Genomic DNA, 21,634 nt, shown 5'->3' on the forward strand with positions numbered 1-21,634 from the left:
TCCAGCGAAGGCGCTTTTCTTTATTGTATCTTGACTTCTCCAGCACAAATTAAAAAAACAAACAAGGCAATTCTTGCTTAAGAGCCTCAATATTTTGAAAGGCCTCAGGTTTTTTTTTCATTCTCTGATTCTTTCTTTTCTGTTCGATGTGAAGTTCTAGTCTGAAAAGTGACTTTGCAAAGTTGATATCATGGCTTCCATGTTCGTTGTATTACTAATTTTTGTGTCAAATGTGCTCAGTACATAAGTAAAAGATTTGTTTCCTAACTACCACCTCATTCTGGAGTCTGAGGAGCAATTCGCACGTTTTCAATCCTGCATCAGCATCTTTGATAAAGCTTCTGTAAGGCAAACTGGGACTCAGCTTTATCTGTGCAACATTTTCTTCAGTGGGTTTGCACAGGTGTAAATGATTGGAACTCGGTAAACAATCTGCGGAAGCTGTGCAAGATTGAATAAGATGCAGATTCTATTCCATCTTAGTTCTGTTGGCTCTGTAAAGCTAAGAATGTTTTTGTCACTGAAGTGAGCAAATACGTTACTGTTGTGCATATAGAGTTCTATTTGCTGAGCAAAGAGATGCCATTTTTACTGTCACTTCTCAGAGTAAAACTACACTTTAAATATGTAATATTTATGCTACACTGGCATCGTTTTAATTTCTTATTTTAATACAATATTAATATTACTAATTCAAACATACAGGTATCAGAAAACAAATAAAAGAAAGCCAGGATTTTAAAAAAGGGATGCTTAAAGTTATGCTCTCATTTTTGAAAATGTTGGCCTAAGATTTTTGCTTAGGCTGTTTAAATATTTACTTTAATATACAACACGTGCAATGTGAATGACTTATTGATAAAATAATGTTAACATTTTTATTTATTGAATTTGTGTTTAAATTTGCAATCCTGTAGAATCAATTAACATGAGGTGTGTGGGGTTTTTTTTTTTTTAAATGTGCCAGTTCCTATAGGTTCTTAAATAACTACTACAAAAGAAAATCGGTGAAGGTTCAAAGCCATGAATCTGTTTCTGTCAGATCACAGAAGTAATATGTTCCAAGCACTATAGCATATCCCTTGCTGTAGTTTACTTGATCAGAAATTATTTAAGGGTTTTCATTGTTTTCTGCATTGCTCAGACTGGTCTCTGATTGATTTAAGCCCTCAGATGAAGTTTCAGGATCTGTAAAAACAGATTTAAAATATTTTAGGTTAACAAGACAAATTCTCTTTTTTTTTTTTAGAGTTTCTCCCTATTTGTTCTTGGTTTTCTGATGGTCTGTAGGAGCCAGATCACGCTCTCTGTGGAAATTGCCATCTTAAAGTAGCCAGTACATGTATGTCTACCTGAGCTGTGAATCACATCTCCCAACTGCTGCGTAGACATTCCCTTAGGGGGCAAGTAAAATTCATTGGCCAGGTTTTCGAAAGAGCTCATCTCCAAGATAGGCACCTAAATGATGTGGCCAGACTTTCAAAAGTGCTCAGCTACCAACAATCCCAACTGAGAAGCTATTAATACCTGCTTTGCTTGTTTATGCTACATTTGCCGTTAGCTGAATGGATAAATCTTTATATTCTGTTTTAAATTAAACCAACTGGGGCAGTGATTGAATAAACTATTTAGACCTGGTATTTTGCTATCCTGTTTACTTACAAAAGTTTTCCATTGTTTTGTTTCTGGACCCTGTGAAAAGTTGAGGATTTGTATCCAGGTTTGTCAAAAGGTGTTGGAGTTACAATTTGAACATTATGAACAATAAAAAAAAATTATATTTAAGCATCTTGGCCTACCATCTATGGGCTCTTGGACTTTTTCTTCTTCCAGCATCTCTGACTGAAGTAACTCATCGGGTGGAGCTTCAGGTTCTGTAATAAACAAAATGAAAGGACCAAAATGCTCTACTTTTACGACAGTCATGCCTGGATTTCAATTACTAGTTCTTTGCTCGCCATTTTCTTAGAATGTATTAGTCTCTTTCCTTTTTTGAGAATGAAATTTGGTATCAGAAGGCACCTAGGACAGTACTCCAACACCTTCAGCAACACTAACCAGTACACATGCAACTGAGGGCTTGTCTACACCTACAGTGCTGCACCAGTGCAGCTGTACCACTGTAGTGCTTAGTTAAGACGTTGCTTATGCCAATGGGAAAGCTTCTCCCATTGATGTAGGTACGTCACCTCCCCAAGAGGTGGTAGCTGTGTTGTCAGGAGAAGATCTTCTGTTGACATAGTGCTGTCAACTCCAGGGATTAGGTCAGTATAATTATGTCACTCAGCGGTGTGGAAGATCCACACCCCTGCACGATGTAGTTATACTGACATAAGTTTGTAGTGTAAACCAGGGTTGAGGCTTAGGGGAAGATGAATCATAGAATCTCAGGGTTGGAAGGGACCTCAGGAGGTCATCTAGTCCAACCCCCTGCTCAAAGCAGGACCAGTTCCCAACTAAATCATCCCAGCCAGGACTTTGTCAAGCCTGACCTTAAAAACCTCAAGGAAGGAGATTCCACCACCTCCCTAGGGAACCCATTCCAGTGCTTCACCACCCTCCTAGTGAAAATTTTTTTCCTAATATCCAACCTAAACCTCTCACACTGCAACTTGAGACCATTACTCCTTGTTCTGTCATCTGGTAACACTGAGAACAGTCTAGATCCATCCTCTTTGGAACCCCCTTTCAGGTAGCTGAAAGCAGCTATCAAATCCCCCCTCATTATGAGATATGGAACAGATTAGAACTGAATGAGGCGAGGAAGGCTAACTGTGGCTAATGCACTGGGCAGGGACTCAGAAGATAGGGATTCTGATCCCATTTCTGGTACAGACTTCCTGCGTGACCTTGCCTTGACCATTCAATCAGTAATGCATATGAGGTGCTTAGATACGGAAAAGCCTTCAGAAAAACTGACAGTCTTTGAATAAAATAGAGGATCATGATTTGACTTTTGTCAGGCAATGTGTTACCCAAACACATGTGATTTGTGACATTTGGTCCTAAAATGTATAAATGGATATCAATCGCACTTAGAACTTCCTGTGAAGACAGCCATTTTTAGATAGCTAGATGTCTAGACTAAATACTGAACAATGTTTAGAAACAGGCTGGCTTGCCAATAGGCTCCATGTGAATAATAAATAATAATACTTAATACTTGTGTAGTCACAATGCTTTACAAACGTGGCCAAGTATCATTTTATACATGAAAAAACTGATGATAGTGTGAAGGAAAGGCCCATTTCTCCAAAAGCAGTCAGTGATTTTGGGGCCTTGGTTTTTGGATGCCCAATTTGAGACTTCTTGGGTCTGATTTTTAGAAGTGCTGAGCCAATGGGAGTGATGGGTGTTCAAAAAATCTGGAAATTAGGCCCCAGTGTCTAAAAGTGGGCACCCCAAATCAGTGACAACTTTTGAACATGCTGGCCTCAGTGATTTGTCAAAAACCATAGACTGAGTCAGTGTAAAAGCACAGGAGTAGAACTCTCAATCTAATTTTTTAGCAACTAGACCACACTTTTAGATATAAGGTTTATAATTCTGCTTATAAGGAACTCCAAAGTTGTAATGGTTCTAGCTATCTGTGGGTTAAAAACATGCCTTCATTAATTGGAGAACCAAGTTCACAGTCTATGCACTATGATGTACATAAGGGAAGCAGTATGTGGAGAGACAGAGGAACTGAAAGAAAAGGTATCTGGCACAAGTGCAAGCAATAAGGAAATGTGACAGAGTATATTGTGACATTCTTTTGACCATGAACAAATAAAGGATCATTTTTAATTAAGCCTCTTGGCATATCCTTGGTGGGAGTTTTTCTCCTTCTGGAGTCTCTGGCTGAAATAAGTCACTGGAAGAAGCTTCAGCTTTTACAGTAAACAGAATTAGAGGATGAAATGTTTTACATTCATGAGTGAGATAATTTGCATTTTCCATGCTCTTCCCCTGTTCTCTGATTTGCCTGGTTTGTGTCTAATAGTACTGAGGAGGAGAAGAGGGTATTAAAAGGGTCTTACAGCATTTCAGTGAGCAGTCCCCTTGGCCTCATCAATATTAAACAGTATATGTGTTTTTTGCTCAATAAGCCTCTCTCTCTTCATTAAAGGCCCAAAATTGAAATCAAGGAAAAGACTCCCATTGGACTTTGGTTCAGATCCTATTAGGATACAGCAATAGAGGCAACATTTGTTTTCATTTACATATATTTCTTGGTTGGTGGAACAAGCTACTTCTCTTTAGCGGTATTTAATATAAGGAAGATACTGATGATATTCTGCTTAGCCGGGAGGGTTTCAAGAGGATGTGGAGATTTTTGAAAATGTGATCAGTTATGATAGTGTTGTCTTATGTTTCACCTTTATATCTGTTATGTCAAGTTGAGCTTTTGGATATGATCACGAGTGGTAAATTACAAAGCAATAAGACAACTTTAGTTAACAATTTGCAGTTGGATTGGAATGACCATCCTAAGGGCCAATTTCTCAGGGGGACTTACAGGTATTGGAAATTGATTTTATACATATTTTCCTGAATGCTTTCAGGAAAGGATTATCATATCTATTTAGCTATCTGTGATTGTGTCTGTAAGTATGTATTTGACCAAAAAACCTAAAATTGGGTACATAAATCTTTCACAGAGAAAGGACAAAGAAAGCTCAACCTTAACTATTCCTCTTGTTTATATATATTCTTACAAAGGAGTTGTCATTTATTATATTTGACCCCCTGAGGAGGCAGGAGCTTGGGGCTGTGAAACACTTCCTTTTACCTGTGAATACCATTGTTCAGTATAACCTGAATGTGAATATTTTGGACAACAGAGGAAGATTTTTAATAGTTTGTTGGCCTACATGGCTACAAACCATTAAACATACAAGGTGAAATCCTGGCCTCATTGACTTCAGTGGGTCCAGGATTTCACAGAAGCTATGCCCTCTTGTCTGGGAATGTCACATTTGCATTGTTTTTGTTTTTCAACCTGCTTCTGCATAAAGAGCTCCAGCCTTCAGATGTTATCAATGAGGAAAATTTTGTAGAAACTATAATATTCTGGAACATATAGTTTACCATCAGTGGTTGTTTGGACTTTTTCTCCTTCTCCTTCCTGGGTCTCTGGCTGAAGTAAGCCATTGGATAAGGTGTCCAGGTCTGTAACAAACAAAATAATAGAATGCTCTGTATTTTAAAACACACATCTCCTCATATTTAAATATGCAGGATGACAGGAAAGGTATTTTGATACGTTTTGCTATTATCTGAATAATATGATGCTATGAAGATTTGATCCTAAGACCTCCAAAGCCTTAGGGAAACTTGACTTGCAGGGTTCTCCACCAATTGAGTATTTAGGTTACTACTGGCTAGCTGACTGCCTGTAGCTGAGTTGCTCTTCTGCTGAGCTGCCAGTGTGCTCTTTTTTGCCACAAAGGATGAGGCAGTTTTGCAAACGAGCAGGACAGGGCACCAGGTGGCAGCCAGGTAGGAAGAGTCCTGTTCTCACTTGAAGTCTCTCTCTGAGAGCACCAGGATGTGGCCTGTGCGGATCACTGAGCCCTTCATATATCAAGAATTCATCACTGGGGCTGTGGACTATGATGAGAGACCAAAATACTCAGGTGCTCTCTGGAGGTGTGGAGCTGCAGAGATCCCACTCCCATTCCTCTTCCTGTTTCCCAGTATGTGCATCTATAGAGTCGATGGGAAAGAAGAAAAGTTTTCAGGGAAAAGAGAGTTGCTATGACCTGAAAGAGAAGGAATTTTAGGGGATCTGAGAGAAGGAAAGCAATTTAGGACCAGGGGAAATAGCAGCACCTGCGTAAGGGAAAGGAGATAACTGGGGCATTATGAGAACAAGAGGAAAGAGATTTGGGGGACTGAGAAATAAGACAGGAGAAACTCAGTGGAAATGAGAAGAATCCAGGGAAAGAGGGATAGTGAGAAAGGGAAATGACACAAAGGAAGAGGGAGAGAGACATGGAAAGAGTAAAAACTAAAATTGAGAGAGAACTGTAGTTTAAAAAGATGAAAAAAGAGAACATGGAATGTAGCTAAGAAAATAAAACTTGGAGATGGAAGGAAGGAGAGCAAAAAATGGGAAAACAGAATAAACCGCAAGAACACATAGCTTTCAGATTAGGAAATTTTCAATTTAATGGATGCTCTTTCTTTTTTCCCTAATGTAATCATCCTGAAGTGACAGGGCAGAGAATCCAAGTAGCAAAACTGGTGGGAAATGAAGCAACGGAAGAGGTGGATTAGGACTTGGCCTTGTATTGTGGATTGGAAAAATAGATTGGGGAAGGCTCAAGAGTTTGTCATGGCATTGTGATGTGGTTTGCAGGTCCCGCCAAACTAATCCTGCTTATCTCTCAAACTCCCAAAGTAGAGATGATGAAATTAATGGACAGCAGGTTTAAAACAAATAAAAGGAAGTTCTTCTTCACACAGCACACAGTCAACTTGTGGAACTCCTTGCCTGAGGAGGTTGTGAAGGCTAGGACTATAACAGGGTTTAAAAGAGAACTGGATAAATTCATGGAGATTAAGTCCATTAATGGCTATTAGACAGGATGGGTAAGGAATGGTGTCCCTAGCCTCTGTTTGTCAGAGGGTGGAGATGGACGGAAGGAGAGAGAGAACTTGATCCTTAACAGTTAGGTTCACTCCCTCTGGGGCACCTGGCATTGGCCACTGTCGGTAGACAGGATACTGGGCTAGATGGACCTTTGGTCTGACCCAGTACGGCCGTTCTTATGTTCTTAGAAGAGATGCTGGATTTTCTGTAAGTATTGATAGGGTTCGGTTTATGTGGTTATGCACTTGAACTTTGCCATGGTAACCTGGGAATTTTACTTTAAGTGAAGCCAAGTGGATCAATAATTTAGTGCTGGTATAAAAGATCTCTTCTTTCTTGTAATTGGGACCTCCTGAGGAAGTGACAAGATGTAACAGTGAAATATTGGATTTAACTTCCCTGAAATAATTGGGGCTATCATCATGTTTTTTAGCCTACCCTCTGGGGGTGTTCGAACGTTTTCCTCTTCCAGAAGTGCTAGCAGATTGAAGCCATTGAATGCAGGTTCTGTAAAAAACATCCACATGAAAAGATTCAAATTCACATTTACAACAGCTCTTTTTGCATCTGAGGTTTTCCCCCTTTTTTTTTTAAATGGCAGGTGGTTAACAAAGAGGCCAAAAGAGCCCATGATATACCAGAGTAGCTTCAAAAACATTAACCAAGACATATGGCAAAAGTATTTTCCAATTAGTCATTTCAATACGGAAAGAGGCTTAATGTTCAATATTAAACAATGACAAGATATAAATCCTACATCCCAACTCAAGTGATGATATTCATAATCTCTGAATGCTAGAAGATCAACAAACCACAACATGACTGCCACCCATCCAGTCTTGCACTCTCTAAAGGCTATGAGATTACAACAGTACAGTAGGATCAGGACCCTTAATACCAGCACTTAAAATAACTTCAGAAATCCAGAAGGCAGAATTTTAATCCATCGGAAAAAAAATCATACAACCCAGTCATCACACCCACTACTTTAAATCCCCCTCAAAATCTTATTTTATGTCCTCTGTTATACGACACAGCTTTAAACCAATATTTACTACTAAGGGTTTTACCTTTATATGGACGCATTTCTGGTATTTCCCCTAGTGCAACTTGTTTTTCCTACATGAGAAAGAGAGCTTTATTATCATATACTATTTACAACAGTTACAATTTCTAGGATGAATTCAAAATGTTCCGATGAAGATACTCCCTACATACTATTAACATGACTAAAGAGAAAAAAATGAATGATGCGAAAGTGAAGTGTTTGAGATCAGTCCTCTTGTATTCAATATTAATAACAATTTGCAACTTATTGTGAATGACACACTGAAAAGAAATTGCTGTTAGCTTATTTTGTGTTTTATGAGAAATTCTAGGCTTTGAAAAAACCCAGTATTTGAAAAAAACCCACTGGGGAACTGCCTGAGACTGTTGGTATGGAAAGATGTTGATAGTCCAGAAGGTGAACCACTCAGTGACCTGACCAGAGGACTGAGTCACAAAGAGGAAGCTGCAGCTCCTGGAGCGAGAGAGTGGCTGCAGAGTGAGAATAATAGAGTGCAACCACAGGAAGGGGCATTGGCCTGGCAGTGCTAATCCCCAGAACAACCAGGAGGAGGCGCTTCCAAGCGGTGAGTAGAGTACCCTGTGACATACCCATAGATGGTCGAATGGAAATAATACTAGATGGAGAGTGACATCACCTGTATCAGATCATGGGCTAAACGCTTCAGAGCTTCTTGGGTTTCTTCATTAATTTCTGTTTCTGTAATGACCTCCCAGCTACCATCCTGGAACCTCACAGGCATGGAAAAGATAATCCCTTCAGGGATACAAAATTGACCTAAAGAAAAAATTCCCCCCAAACATGTTTCTTTCTGATTAAAACACACAGTGATGTGCTCAAATACTGTAGTGGTGAGTAGCAATGTAAAACCCTAAAATAGACAGATTATTGCCTTTCTCATCTTACAATACAAAGAACACTGAACTCCCTGATTTATCATGACTGCAAGTTTTAATTAGGAATCCACAAAATCACTGTGTACCTTAACACTAGATATGCAAAATTCCTTATTTCCATCTGTGCTTTAAATGGCACTTACGAAAATATTTCTAAATGTATTTGGACTCATAATCACAGTTAAAGGACATTCTTTCAAAATGTAGCCCAAAGAATCAATAAGGAATTTAAAAATCCTTTCTACAAAGCAGTGACTACATAAAATCAATTGAATTAGTGGGTTAAAATAGAGGGCCAGGAAAATGAAACCAAAAAAACACCTGAGTAATTTTTTGAGATGCATGTAAAAAGTACATACAGCATTCTAGGATCTTGGTAGAATAATTTCTTAGATTTGGAAGCTCTTGTGTTAAGAAAATAAGTTATCCTCAAAGAATCATGATTTAATTGAAATTGTTAAAGATCTGAATTAAAAAATTACTATTACACTTACTGAAGGAAGCTATAGAGTAAAGAGAAATCTTCACAGTATGTGTGAACTACAAATTGAAATTTACCTTCGCTGAGTATTCCCATTGAGACAATCTCCCCGGGAGGAGAGTCTTGATACCAGTATCTCAGCACAGTAGCTATTACATGAGCAGGTGACATGCCTAAGCAGTGATGCTCCCGGGAACTCAGGGAACTCAGTATAAATGAAAATTCTGAACGCACCCAGTTGCTGTCATCAAGAAAGGAGAGATTTTTAATATAACTATGGAAGACTCAAGATCAGGTAGTTCTTCTAGATTAAATAAGAACTAAAGACAGTGGGAGATGTCAGTATGGACTAATACAGTTCTCAAACTTCATTGCACCATGACCCCCTTCTGACAACAAAAATTACTACACGACCCCAGGAAGGGGAACCGAAGCCTGAGTCCGCCTGATTCCCACTGCCCTGGGTGGGGAGCCAAAGCCAAAGCCCAAGCCCCATTGCCTAGGCAGGGTAGGGATAAAAGCCCAAGCCCAAGGGCTTCAGCCCCAGCCAGGGGGCCTATAACCTGAGCCCCGCCACCCAGGGCTGAATCCCTTGGGCTTCAGCTTTGGCCCCTGGCTTCAGCCCCAAGCCCCAGCAACTCTAAACTAGCTCTGGCGACCCCATTAACATGACCCACTCTGGGGTCCCAAACCACAGTTTGAGAGCTGCTGGACTAATTCAATCTTGAGTGCTTAAAGCTAGTCATCTACAGCTACAGATAAAAGCACAGAGGTAGAAGTGGCCTGGTTGTCAGAGGTGAAGAGTGTTGCAGGTGCAGGTCATTTATTCAAATGCTTTTTTTCAGCATTCTAAACTGTAGTGGGGACTCCATGAGGCCTTTTTGGTGGAGGTAACCAGAGGAATGTGCTGAATTTGCAAAACCTTGGTCATAACCTCTCTGCTGCTCCCTTGTGGCTGCAGGGTCCCCTCAGAACACAGATTGTTTGACTAGTGCTATCAAGTTAATAAAGCCAGGTTTCGAAAGGTATTTAGGCACATAAAGATGTAGACAGGTGCCTTAGCTGGTTTGTCAATAGAGATTAGGGCCTGGATCCACAAAGGGACTTAGATGTTGCGACACCGACATCACACCCTCTAACTTTTAGGCACCTAGAAAATCACAGGAACAGCACTGTGATCCACAAAGCCTGGGTTAGGTGCCAAGGCTCCTTGTACAATGCATGAGGGGAGACAGGCACCTTAGCATCGTAGGCCTCACTTGACATGAGTAACTAGACTGAGGCGAGGCCTCATTTCTTGGGAGACAGAATTATGGAGGTAAATGGATTAGCAGGCTAGAAACAATGTCTGTATTAACTGAGATAAGGGGGAACATCCAGGGAATCATTTACAATGGACAAGACAACAATGTATAAAATAAGCCTGGAATGTAAGGTGAGGTAAAGAGTAAGTCAAACACTAATAGCACGTGGACCGAGCATGCTGTACAGTGATTGATTCCTACAAAGTAATAAAGCCAATACCAAAACATGATGCTATGTATAGTAAATTAATGTGATGTGTAAATGTGTATATAATGAAAAAGGGGGGGGTTCTGTGTAACTTTGGATGCATGGTATACCCGGTACCCACCCACTACATTTGTCTGATCAACTCAGTGTAGCTTTGCTCTATGCCAAAAAAAAAAAAAAAAAACCTGAGTGATAAGACTGGTATCTGAGTTCATGGGGGAACCGAGTGCAAGAGGTCTTGGAGGCTACCCCAATAAGCATGAGCTCCACAAACCTAGTATGGTAGGTAGGGAGCTGCCTAACCTAACCAGTGGGAGATGGAGATAGCTGCTTATTTCTTCCAGTGATCCATGAACCAAGGAAAGATAGGTGCTCCTTTGCCTAATTCAAGTGCAGGGCCTGATATGATAGGTGTGTTTAGAGGCTGACTAACTCCATACAAAGTAGCTAGTGGAGTAAGCTCTCTCTTATAACCTTTAGCCCAGTGGTTAGACCACTCACCTGGGATGTGGAAGACCACCAGTTCAAGTCCCTCTTCTGCCTGCTGAGAAGGGGTTTGAACAGAAATTTGCCATTTCCCAGGTGAGTGTCCTGACCACTGGGCTATGGAGTCAGTCTCACTCTTTGGCCCATTTAATAGTCAATTTTTTAATTAAAGTGGAACAATTTCAACAGGAGAGATTGAGAGTACCCCCTATCAGAATCTCCTGTAGCCCAGTGGTGCGAGCACTTACCTAAGAGATGGCAGATCCATGTTCAATTCCCTTCTCCTCACATCCCAGGTAAATACCCCAGCCACTGGGTTAAAGGTTATAAGGGAAGTTTGTCTCTCTCTACCCCAGCTGTTTTGTGTGGAGTTAGGCAGCCTCTGAGCATACCTACTGAATGAGGTCCCATGTGCCAGTTAGGTGGAGGAGTGCCTATCTTCTCCCAGTTTGTGGATCGTATTGGGGCTTAAGTGGGAGGTCCACCCCTGGATGCCTAGAGTGAGGCAGCAGTGTACCTCCCCAGAGGCAGAAACCTAGGCGCTTTCAGAATGTTAACTGCAAAAACCCCCATACTGAGTGAGTTTACGTGTTTACCGGGTTGGGCAGCAGCTGAGCAGGATGCTGTGGTTCCTAAAAATGGACTTAGGTGGATCTGGGCCTAAGTGCCTAGCTCACTTAGACACTTTTGAAAATCCCACTAGGGGCTTATCTGCTTCTTTAGGTGCCTAAATACCTTTGAAAATCTGGCCCATAGTGAGTTTTTCTTGTTTCTCTAGTCCTTTACATGGTAACATGGGAGAGAAAAAAAATTATACAATCAATTTTCCTACTTTTTAATCACAAAAATTGGCAGGGAACAGAGAAATAAATGTTGTTCATGAAACTACTTTAACTCATTTTTGGGAAATGTTTCTATTTCAAGTTGATTTGTGCCCCTGTAGTATTATGCTAGAAAGTATCATCTTTAATAATAATAATAATCTCCATGTATTTGTGAGCGGCCTCAGGTTGATAAGGATTTAAAAAGGGTAACATTTAAAAGATCAAAACAAAAAATAAATGTATACTGTACCCATCATAAATCATGTCCAGCAAACGGCGTGAAAAGTTAGGTGGACCCCAGATAGCACTGTCATATCTGTAAACTTTTGCTTTAGACAGATCAATGTAGCTATTGCCACTGATATTACCCCAAACAATCACATCTTTGACTCCTGTAACAAAGAAGAATATATAAAGATGAGCGAACAGAAAGATATTGTGTTTTAAATGCCTACTGCCTTGTAGCAGGAGTCATTTTACCTCAAAATTGCTACAATAATAAAAAAGAAGTTAATGTATGAAACCCAGACAAAAATAGAAGAAGGAACTTTAACCTATCTGATGCTATTGTATACATTAGTGCAGGGGTTCTCAAACTGGGGGTCGGGACCCCTCAGGAGGTCGTGAGGTTATTACATGAGGGGTCGCAAGCTGTCAACCTCCACCCCAACCCTGCTTTACCTCCAGCATTTATAATGGTGTTAAATATATAAACTTTTTTTTTTAATTTATAAGGGGAGGGGGGTCGTCGCACTCAGAGGCTTGCTGTGTGAAAGGGGTCACCAGTACAAAAGTTTGAGAACCACTGCATTAGTGCATATCGTAGTGCCAATTTAAGTTACCGGAAAACAAATCAAAACAAATTGCAAACATGGTAATATTACTTTTAAAGCCTTAGACACCAATTCTTAATGGTGACCTGTAAAAGATAATTAAATAAAAAATCAAACTGCTTTGGTGAATACCAAAATAGCAAATACCTGGTGAATTCCCCAAATAATAGAATATTTAACATATTAACTTCAAAGAAAGGCGGTGATTGCACCTGCAAAAATGAGTGTGCACCCATTATGCTTATAAATGTCTGCACTTCTCTTATGTAGAATCCCACATTTGCAGATGTAATGGGTGTACTTCTGTTTTTACATATACTCCAACTGCATCCTGATTTGAAAATGCATAATTCTGACCACTGAAGTTCCCAGATTGTGACTGATATTGAAGAGTACAAATACAAATTACTCACCTGCTGAACTCGTATTCAGTTTCCTGGCCAGCATAGCTTTAGCTGCGTTTTCCAAGAACATTGCCAAAGCGATAACATTCTGGCCGTCAATGGATGGGGCAAATGTCATAATCATTAATGCCCTAAGGTTCACAAAAGTTTTTCCTGACACAATAACTTTGACCCTGCTGTTGGCATTCTTCTCAATCAGGGGACCATACACCTTACATTGCTCAGTCACCTGTCTGATGCAGTCTTCAAGTGATGGGATCTCGTGTTGTAAGAGGATATCATCAAGCAAAATTACAATATCAGCCTGAACAAAGGCATCGTCTAATTCAGTGTGCATTGAGACACTGCGAAGGAGGGGGAATGCTAAGTCTTGAGCCTCCATTACAATACCATGCAGAATTTCCTTGTAATGGCTACTGTCGAGCAGATGAATGCTAACCTCTGTTGCCATCCCAAACACTTCTCCATTGGCCAATAATGGAATCAGGTTATAGCAGGCAGGAGCTGATGCACTGATGAGAAAATTTAGATACGGAAAATCTTTGTTAATCAGTAAATGCTGCCGTTTGTACTACAAAATGTATTATAAAAATGGATGACAAAGAACATAGTCTTGTAGTTGATTAATATTCAAATGATCTATTACCTTAGATCATTTCAGTCTTGCTTTCATATCAAAATGTTAAAAATTAATACAGATCAGGCTTCCCTCCACTTAAAGGTATACTGTCAGGTTAAAAATCATATTTAAAAAATCCAACAAATTAATAAATAAAAGTACAAGAATTTTTTAAGTCTAATTTACTCTTGTATGCTGCTTGTTTCCTTTTTGCATTTCCATTATGGTGGACAATATAAATAAACCAATCCGTTTTTCTTTTGTTTCTAGTCAACTTCATTTTTACTGTTCATGTATTAGCATAATGCTGCAATGTTTGGATTATCAACACTATATGGGAATATTTAATCATGTAAAAATTTCCTCTATGCTTTAAAATAAAACATTTCTTCAAAATATTTCTGTTGGGTTCTGCTATTGTAAAAATGTTCTTTTTCCAAGGTCATTTGGGGGCTAAATTTTGCCCAACAGTGTCCCTTTAAGTTCATATCACCTTATCAGGTTTTTTGGGGGGAAAAGAGGGCACAAGAAGGATTGGATGGGGGGGGGGGGAGTTAGAAGCTGCAAACAAAACATAAATACCTTCTGGAATATCTATTGAATGCCCATAAACAATAGTGATGAGTGCAGTAAAAATGACTAAATATATACGACCTATTCCAAGTAAACGAATCAGCAAGTACTTGAACAATTTAGTGCTTTATTTATAGTATTTTTTAAAACAAATTGCTACAGCTATGGACAATGTTTTACAAAAAGAGCTTTTTAATTAACATTAATATTTAATTAAAAGGGACATCAAAAGTTGGTGTAGTAATGTGTTTTAAGGTTTAGGATTTTAAAGAAAGAATTTACAAAAAAGATAAATTACTTGTAAAGTGTATGTACCTCAGTTAATATAAACAATATCAAAATGTATATGTGCAAGCCCCACATTCATTTAATCAGCTGAAGGAAGACTGTATGAGAAGAAATACATTATTCTAAAGCTGAATGAATATAACTGTGCTTTTGCTTTCTCACCTGCTGATCCAGACCTGCAAGGGGTCGATAAGACTTTTAATATATTCCTCCTCTTTCTCAATTTCTATGTGGGTCTGCAAATTCTCCTCAGCAATTCTCAGCATCTGCTCACTCAGCATGTCCGAGGTGATGCCATAGTAATGCTCACAATGAAGAAAGGACATTCAGTAATCAAGAGTGTGGCCCCAAAACAACTAAGTTTTACCACATAACATTACTTTATGTAACATTTCAAAAAGGAGGAAGGAATGATAATAGACTGCAAAATGTTGATTAGCAGTACAGTAACTCCTCACTTAACGTTGCAGTAATGTTCCTGAAAAATGCAACTTTACGTGAAACCATGTTAAATGAATCCAATTTTCCCATAAGATTTAATGTAAATGCGGGGGGTTAGGTTCCAAGGAAATTTTTTGGGGGCAGACAAAAGGCATTATATACCGTACAGTACTGTACTGTGGTGGGGAGGTGCCCCTGGCTTACCCCACACAGGCACAGCCCGCTGCAGACAATGAGGCAGGCAAGAACGCTAGGAAGCACTTTGCACAGCAGCAGCTTCCCCCCAGAAGAACAAGTGCTGACTTTGCTGGGGGGATGCTCCAGGCCTGCCTCTTCCTGTCCCCACTCCACTCCAGGCCTGCTTCTTCCCACCCCCGCTCCACCTCCTCCCCAGAGCACGCCGTGTCCCCGCTCCTCCCCCTCCCACCAGTGGCGGATTTAGAGTTAGTGGGACCTTGTGCTCAGCTTCATTTTTGGGGCCCCCCATGGAGGGAGCATTCTCTCTTATCTCCTCCCCCCGCCCCGTTTTTCATTCTTTTTTTCTCCATTCTCCTCCTGGGGCTCAAGGCTGGGAGTACAGGGTCTGGGAGGAAGTTAGGGTGTGGGAGCAGGGCCAGCTCCAGGCACCAGCTTAACAAGCAGGTGCTTGGGGTGGCCAAAGGAGAGGGGCGGCACCTGTAGCAATTCGGGGGTGGCAGGTCCCTCATTCCCTATAGGAGCGAAGGACCTGCCGCTGAACTGCTGCCGCTGATCGCGGCTTTTTTTTTTTTTTTCCAATTGTTGCCGCCGATTGTGATCGCGGCTTTTTTTTTTTTTTTCCTTGGGGCGGCAGAAATGCTGGAGCCCGCCCTGTGTGGGAGGGCTCTCGGGGTGGGGGTGTAGGGTCTGGGAGGGAGTTAGGGTGCAGGAGGGCGCTCAGGGTTCGGTGAGGGATCTGGGAGGGAGTTAGAGTGTGGGAGGGCGCTCAGGGTGGGGGTGCAGGAGGAGGCTCAGGCAGGCAGGAGGTGCAGAGCACTTACCTGGGGCGACTCTTGTTTGGTGCAGGGGGTGTGCAGGTGGCTCTGCGCAGCGCAGCACCGCCCCCATGGCCGCGATTCTGGGAGCCGCGATTCTGGGAGCCGCGATTCTGGGAGCTGCTCCCCCACCCCCCCGGCAGGACTCAAGACAAGCAGGGGCAGCTGCGCAGCCAGCGGCCGGAGAGAAGCGGCGCTTTCCCCTTCAAAGCTGGCCAGAGAGAAGCGGAGCTTTGAAGGGGAAAGCGCCGCTTCTCTTCGGCCGCTGGCTGTGCGGCTGCCCCTGCTCCTCCTGAGTCCTCTGGCCCGTGCTCGCAGGGCCTCATTCTGAAAGGGGCTTTAGAGCTGCAGGCCAGGGCCCCGGGACCCCTTAGCCCAGGGCCCTGTAGCCCCTAAAGCCCCTGCATTCCGGGTGGCCCTGCCTGCCGGGGCGGGGGAGGGGGCAGCTTCCCTGCTCGCTCGCTCCCTCCCTCCCAGAAAGTCCTAAGCGCCGCCAAACAGCTGTTTGGCGGCAGGGGAAGCACTGGGAGGGAGGGAGCGAAGGGGCGGAGGCGGAGAAGAGGAACTTGTGCAATGCTCCCTTGTAAAGTCAGCCAAACGATGTTATAAGGGAGCATTGCACAACTTTAAACGAGCATGTTCCCTAATGGAGCAGTGACGTAACTTCGAAACAACGTTAAGCAAGAGGATGTTAAGTGAGGAGTTATTGTACTGTGAGTCTTGTTACCTGGGCATGCTCCATAAAATCGTTAAATCCTCCCAGAAGCAGGCCCTTCCCTCCACGGTCCAATAATTCCCTCCAAACAATTGGTGAGCGTTTGTGTTTCCATCCATTCTTTTCACAGATATCATGAAGCCACTGCTATAGGCAACACACCCAAAACAATTTTAATAATTTTTTCACATGCAAAAAGGCAATATTTAAATATTACTGCTGGTATTTTCCAATGTAAAATAGTAATTCTTATCTAAATGCACAGCTGTGGGATACTTCACAGGTCTCCCAAATGTGAATATTTGAAAAACAGAGGAACCTGACCAAGCAGATGGCTGTGATGTATTGTGCACGGAATTAATTAGCATGAGAACAAAATATCATACTTGTCTCCTTAATCATATGATTGTGAAAAGTATTGCTCAGTTGGTTTAGCAGTGAACTCAGCAAATTCTAAGAGGTGATACTATTGGTAAAACCTCTCTTACAGCTTTGACTGCCTCATGAGTTAGTTCTGGGATTTTTTTCTAGTAACTTCCCCTAATCTCTCTGCTGCAGGTAAGATATTACCATTGCCCTAAATAGCTACCAGCAGTTAGATAATAAAGGAAATTACATCTAAGAGATTTAATTTTTCTGTAACACATGCAAGAAACACCATTTCAATAAGGAAGAACTTGAAGGAGGCAACTGTCTTTTTCCATTGTCTTTTTGGTAGCCCTTTTTATTAATAAATATTATTTCAACTGCTTTGAAATAGATGATGCAAGCTGGTTTACAGATGGGCTGAAAGAGTTGTCTAGTTGTTCACTGTAGCTTCTATAATGTATAGCATTTTATCAAATGCTATTTTGTAACTACTGTCATCCATACAACTACAGCTACTACAGTACTTACTATGCTGCACTCTACCGATTTAGTTTAATTGGTTATTAGAAGCATTCGCAGAAATCAATTTCATAAGTCATCTAATAGTTTGATGATACTGATTCTTAATTAGTCTGACTTACTCTAGATATGATCTAGTATATTATCGCCACAATAAAAAGGAAATTATCTTCAGCTGGACATTTCGGATACTATCCATTGCACAGTCACACACTTAGTGACAGATTCTCATTTACACTAACGATCTTTTATAGCATGCTGCTATTACTATAATGTATTCTTTGTATTATTATAGCACTTAGAAGTATGGACCAGGACCCCATTGTGTGAGGCACTGTACAAACATACCCCAAAAAGCTCACAGTCTAAGTCAAGAGACAACAGATGGATACTAACAGACAGAGCAGTAAGCACAAGGAAACAATGAGATAGTACTGTCAGAGTAAGGTGATCTATGTGACACCACCAAAGTGCTGTAAAGGGAACTTAGAGTAAATGAGAATGGGGCTTTTAGTTTCAATATTTTCAGGTTTTGTAACATAAAGCTGTTGGAGTCTAGAATTCCTTCTCCACAGATTTATTGGCAAATAATGACTGAGAAGGAATATATATTTGAAATACGCACATATTAGAGGATCAGGATATAATAGGCTAAGCAGGCACTTGTACACTGAAAGAAATAGTAATTTCTTTAAGATTTTAATATCAAAATATAATCTTAGTCTGGTAATCATTCTGCCATCATATTTTGTATTATGATTTGCAAATGTCCCAGACTATCTACAATAGTAATGTGGTGTCTGAAACTCATGTAGTTTTCAGAGTCAGAAAGTGGTGCTAATATGCGCAACAAAGGAAGCACAGTACAGATCAGAGGCACATTCCATGCTCAACCTGAAGCACATAGGCATCTATTAATGAATTGAATTAAATACCCTTACCTCCCACTTGTCAGGATGCTGAGTAATCTTGTGTATCTTGAAATTAGGCAAATTAATCTGAAGATAGTCGACCAGAAGTTCTGCCTTAGCAAAATGTGGACAGTCTGCCTTACCTGAAAATAAGGGAATTAGCATAACTCTAAGAATTTATTAATCTGATTGATGAAAGCCTCATAAGATACACATTTTGGAAAACAAGTCATTCTGATTCAAAAGAAGGAATAAGAGAGGGGACTTTACAGGACCAGTTTTCTGTGGGCTCAGGAACAGTAGTAGTATAAGCAGGGCTGGCTCCAGGGTTTTGGCCACCCCAAGTAGCCCAAAAAAAAAAAAAAAGCCGCGATCGCGATGGCAATTCGGCAGAAGGTCCTTCGCTCCGAGCAGGAGTGAGGGACCGTCCACCGAATTGCCGACGAATAGCTGGACCTGCCGCCCCTCTCCGGAGTGGCCACCCCAAGCACCTGCTTGCCAAGCTGGTGCCTGGAGCCGGCCCTGAGTATAAGGATATTAAAAACCAGGGAAGAAAATTTTAGGGACCTAAGACATCTAAACTCCAATTCAACAAAAGTATTTATTCACATGCTTAACTTTAAAGGGGTTAAGGAGGATATAGCGGGGGTGATAGTAGCAGTAGGAAGAAGGTCCATTAATAAATGAAGAGGGAGATGAAATTAACGATGATTCAGAAATAGCTAAGATACTGTAATTCTTTTCTTTTTTTCTTTTTAAAAAATCTGTCTTTAACAAGAAAATAAAAGCTTTGAAAATCCAGAAGTAAGAGAGTCTCTTTAAAAAGCAGAACCTGACTAACTCATGCTAATGACCGGGAGACCCTAACCAGGATAACTGAATCTTATAAGTTAGGCTACAATCCTTCAAGGTGCACTACACAGCCAGATCTCACTGCATCTGCATGGAGCCCCAGTGAAGTCAATAGGGGACTACCCACATGGGAAACTTTACAGGATAGGGACCTAAGTGACAAGGCAATTTTTTAAAATGCAAGGATACAGAATTAAAGCGCATGCTGTTCATTTATATGTCAAGTGCCATTTTTGATTATGTATGACTATACTCCATGATATACTGCTAAGGATATGTCTATACTGCAATTAAACACCCGTGACTAGTCTGTGTCAGCTGACTTGAACTTGCACGGCTTGGGCTGTGGAGCTGTAAAACTGCAGTGTAGACATCCGGGCTTGGGATGGAGCCTGGGCTCTGGGATCCCACGAGGAAGGAGGGTCCCAGAGCCCAGGCTCCAGACCAAACCCAAACATCTACACTGCAATTTTTTGGCCCCATAGCCTGAGTCAGCTGACATGGGTCAGCCATGGCTGTTTAATTACAGTGTAGACACACTCTAAATATTCTGTAGCATATTTTGTAAATGTAATGAAGATGTAGTAATATGTGACATCACTACAGCGCTCTCTGTGCTATTAAATTTTTGCTGAGATGGGAAGACAATACCATTACTTGTAAGAATTATAAGTCTGCAGACTAGCAATATTCTACTGTACTTATAAAGAACAGGTAAGACTTGAAAAAAGTGAACACATCAGTCTTTCTAGATGATATACATGCTTGAAAATCAGTTCAGGAAAGCATCCCAATTCAGGATTGCATTTAAGTGCCTGCTTACATTCATATCCCATTGAAGTCAATTACCTTCATGAATGAGGGGAAAAGAGTTAGAGGTAATCATTTGATAAAGTTTCTTGTGAAATCTTACTCTCCAACTATGTTCAAATTGGTTTAGCTAGGAACTGTGCCATTGGTCCTGAACACTGGCTAACCAGCCATAATGCAAGTGTAATGATAAGGATGTAATATTTACTGTTGTTGTTATCTTAACATCTTCATTAATGAGCCACAACAGAAAAAAATATTTCATTTCCAAATGAGACCAAGTTGAGAGTTGTATGATTTATACTCCTCACACTATTGCTACCACTGGACACAGAGTAATTTAAAAAAAAAACAGCCATAACGTAACAAAATGAAATTTCATTTGAAAAAAGAAGTAATATATCTGGAATAAAATAATCAAAAATACTAGGATACCATGGAAGAAAGAAACCAAACCCAATAATATGGAATGAAGACAAGGTCTGATAGTAGACAGCAAATCAGATGTATTTGCAACATTATGTAACAGCAAATACAAAATGCATGTGCAACTGAACAGGGCAGTTTGATAAACCCTCTATGCTGCAATCATGGACCACTCTTGGATGCTAAGGCCTGCAATAATGAGTGTGCTGAAGAGCAACATTTAGTCTGAGTGTAAGGGAAATCTTCCTGGCACTGAGATGTATAAGGCTCCCAGGGAGAGCAGGTGAGGCCTCATCCCTACCACCAGGCTGGGTAAAACACTACAGAATGTGAAACAAGCCTATATGGGCCCCGAAGGATATGAATTGAGTGAGCATGGAGCTGCCCCCAAATCCTCTCCCTGCCCTAACTGCCCCCATACCTCTCCCTGTCTCCTCCAACTGCCTATACCTCTCTGCCCCCCATATCCCTGCCCCCTTCCTCCAACTGCCCCCATAGCCCTCCCTGGCCCCTCTAACTGCCCCCATAGCTAGGGTTACCATACGTCCGGATTTTCCCGGACATGTCCGGCTTTTGGGGGCTCAAATCCCCGTCCGGGGGGAAATCCCCAAAAGCCGGGCATGTCCGGGAAAATCGGGAGGCTCGGCCGGGGCCTCTTTGTCCGGGGCCGGGGGCATGGTGCAGGGGGCCGGGCTGGGCGCGGGGCCGGGAGCCGGGGGGCGCGGGGCCGGTCCGGGCCCGCGGAGCCGGGTCGGGGAGCCGGGCCGGGCCCGCGGAGCCGGGAGCCGGGTCGGGGTGTGCGCCGGGCCCGCGGGGCTGGGAGCCGGGGGGTGCGCCGGGCCGGGAGCCCGGGTCGGGGAGCCGGGGGGTGCGCCGGGGTCGGGGAGCCGGGGTCGGGGAGCCGGGGAGTGCGCCGGGGTCGGGGAGCCGGGGAGGGGGCCGGGATCGGGGAGCCGGGGCCGGGAGCCGGGGAGTGCGCCGGGGTCGGGGAGCCGGGGGGTGCGCCGGGGTCG

At 41.9% G+C, this 21,634-nt stretch overlaps 1 protein-coding gene across 4 annotated transcripts in view; it reads right to left on the reverse strand.

Annotated features, from left to right (window-relative positions):
• MDH1B (malate dehydrogenase 1B) overlaps positions 1-21,634 on the reverse strand; it is a 23,088-nt gene continuing 1,454 nt past the window's right edge. For 2 of the 4 annotated variants that reach the window (XM_005306066.4, XM_065562121.1), the window contains exons 2-13: positions 18,564-18,676; positions 16,747-16,881; positions 14,728-14,870; positions 13,095-13,597; positions 12,099-12,240; positions 9,104-9,267; positions 8,287-8,426; positions 7,651-7,699; positions 7,019-7,087; positions 5,074-5,154; positions 1,800-1,874; positions 1-1,188 (exon numbers count right to left, since the gene is read on the reverse strand). In XM_005306066.4, coding sequence (XP_005306123.2) covers positions 1,112-1,188; positions 1,800-1,874; positions 5,074-5,154; positions 7,019-7,087; positions 7,651-7,699; positions 8,287-8,426; positions 9,104-9,267; positions 12,099-12,240; positions 13,095-13,597; positions 14,728-14,870; positions 16,747-16,881; positions 18,564-18,676 — 1,691 coding nt within the window. In that variant the 3' untranslated portion in view covers positions 1-1,111. The remainder of the gene's footprint in view (positions 1,189-1,799; positions 1,875-5,073; positions 5,155-7,018; positions 7,088-7,650; positions 7,700-8,286; positions 8,427-9,103; positions 9,268-12,098; positions 12,241-13,094; positions 13,598-14,727; positions 14,871-16,746; positions 16,882-18,563; positions 18,677-21,634) is intronic. The other 2 variants (XM_005306067.4, XM_065562122.1) reach the window with 1 other exon arrangement.

The sequence above is a fragment of the Chrysemys picta genome, chromosome 11 (genome assembly GCF_011386835.1).
Source record: "Chrysemys picta bellii isolate R12L10 chromosome 11, ASM1138683v2, whole genome shotgun sequence".
Taxonomy (NCBI): Eukaryota; Metazoa; Chordata; order Testudines; family Emydidae; genus Chrysemys; species Chrysemys picta.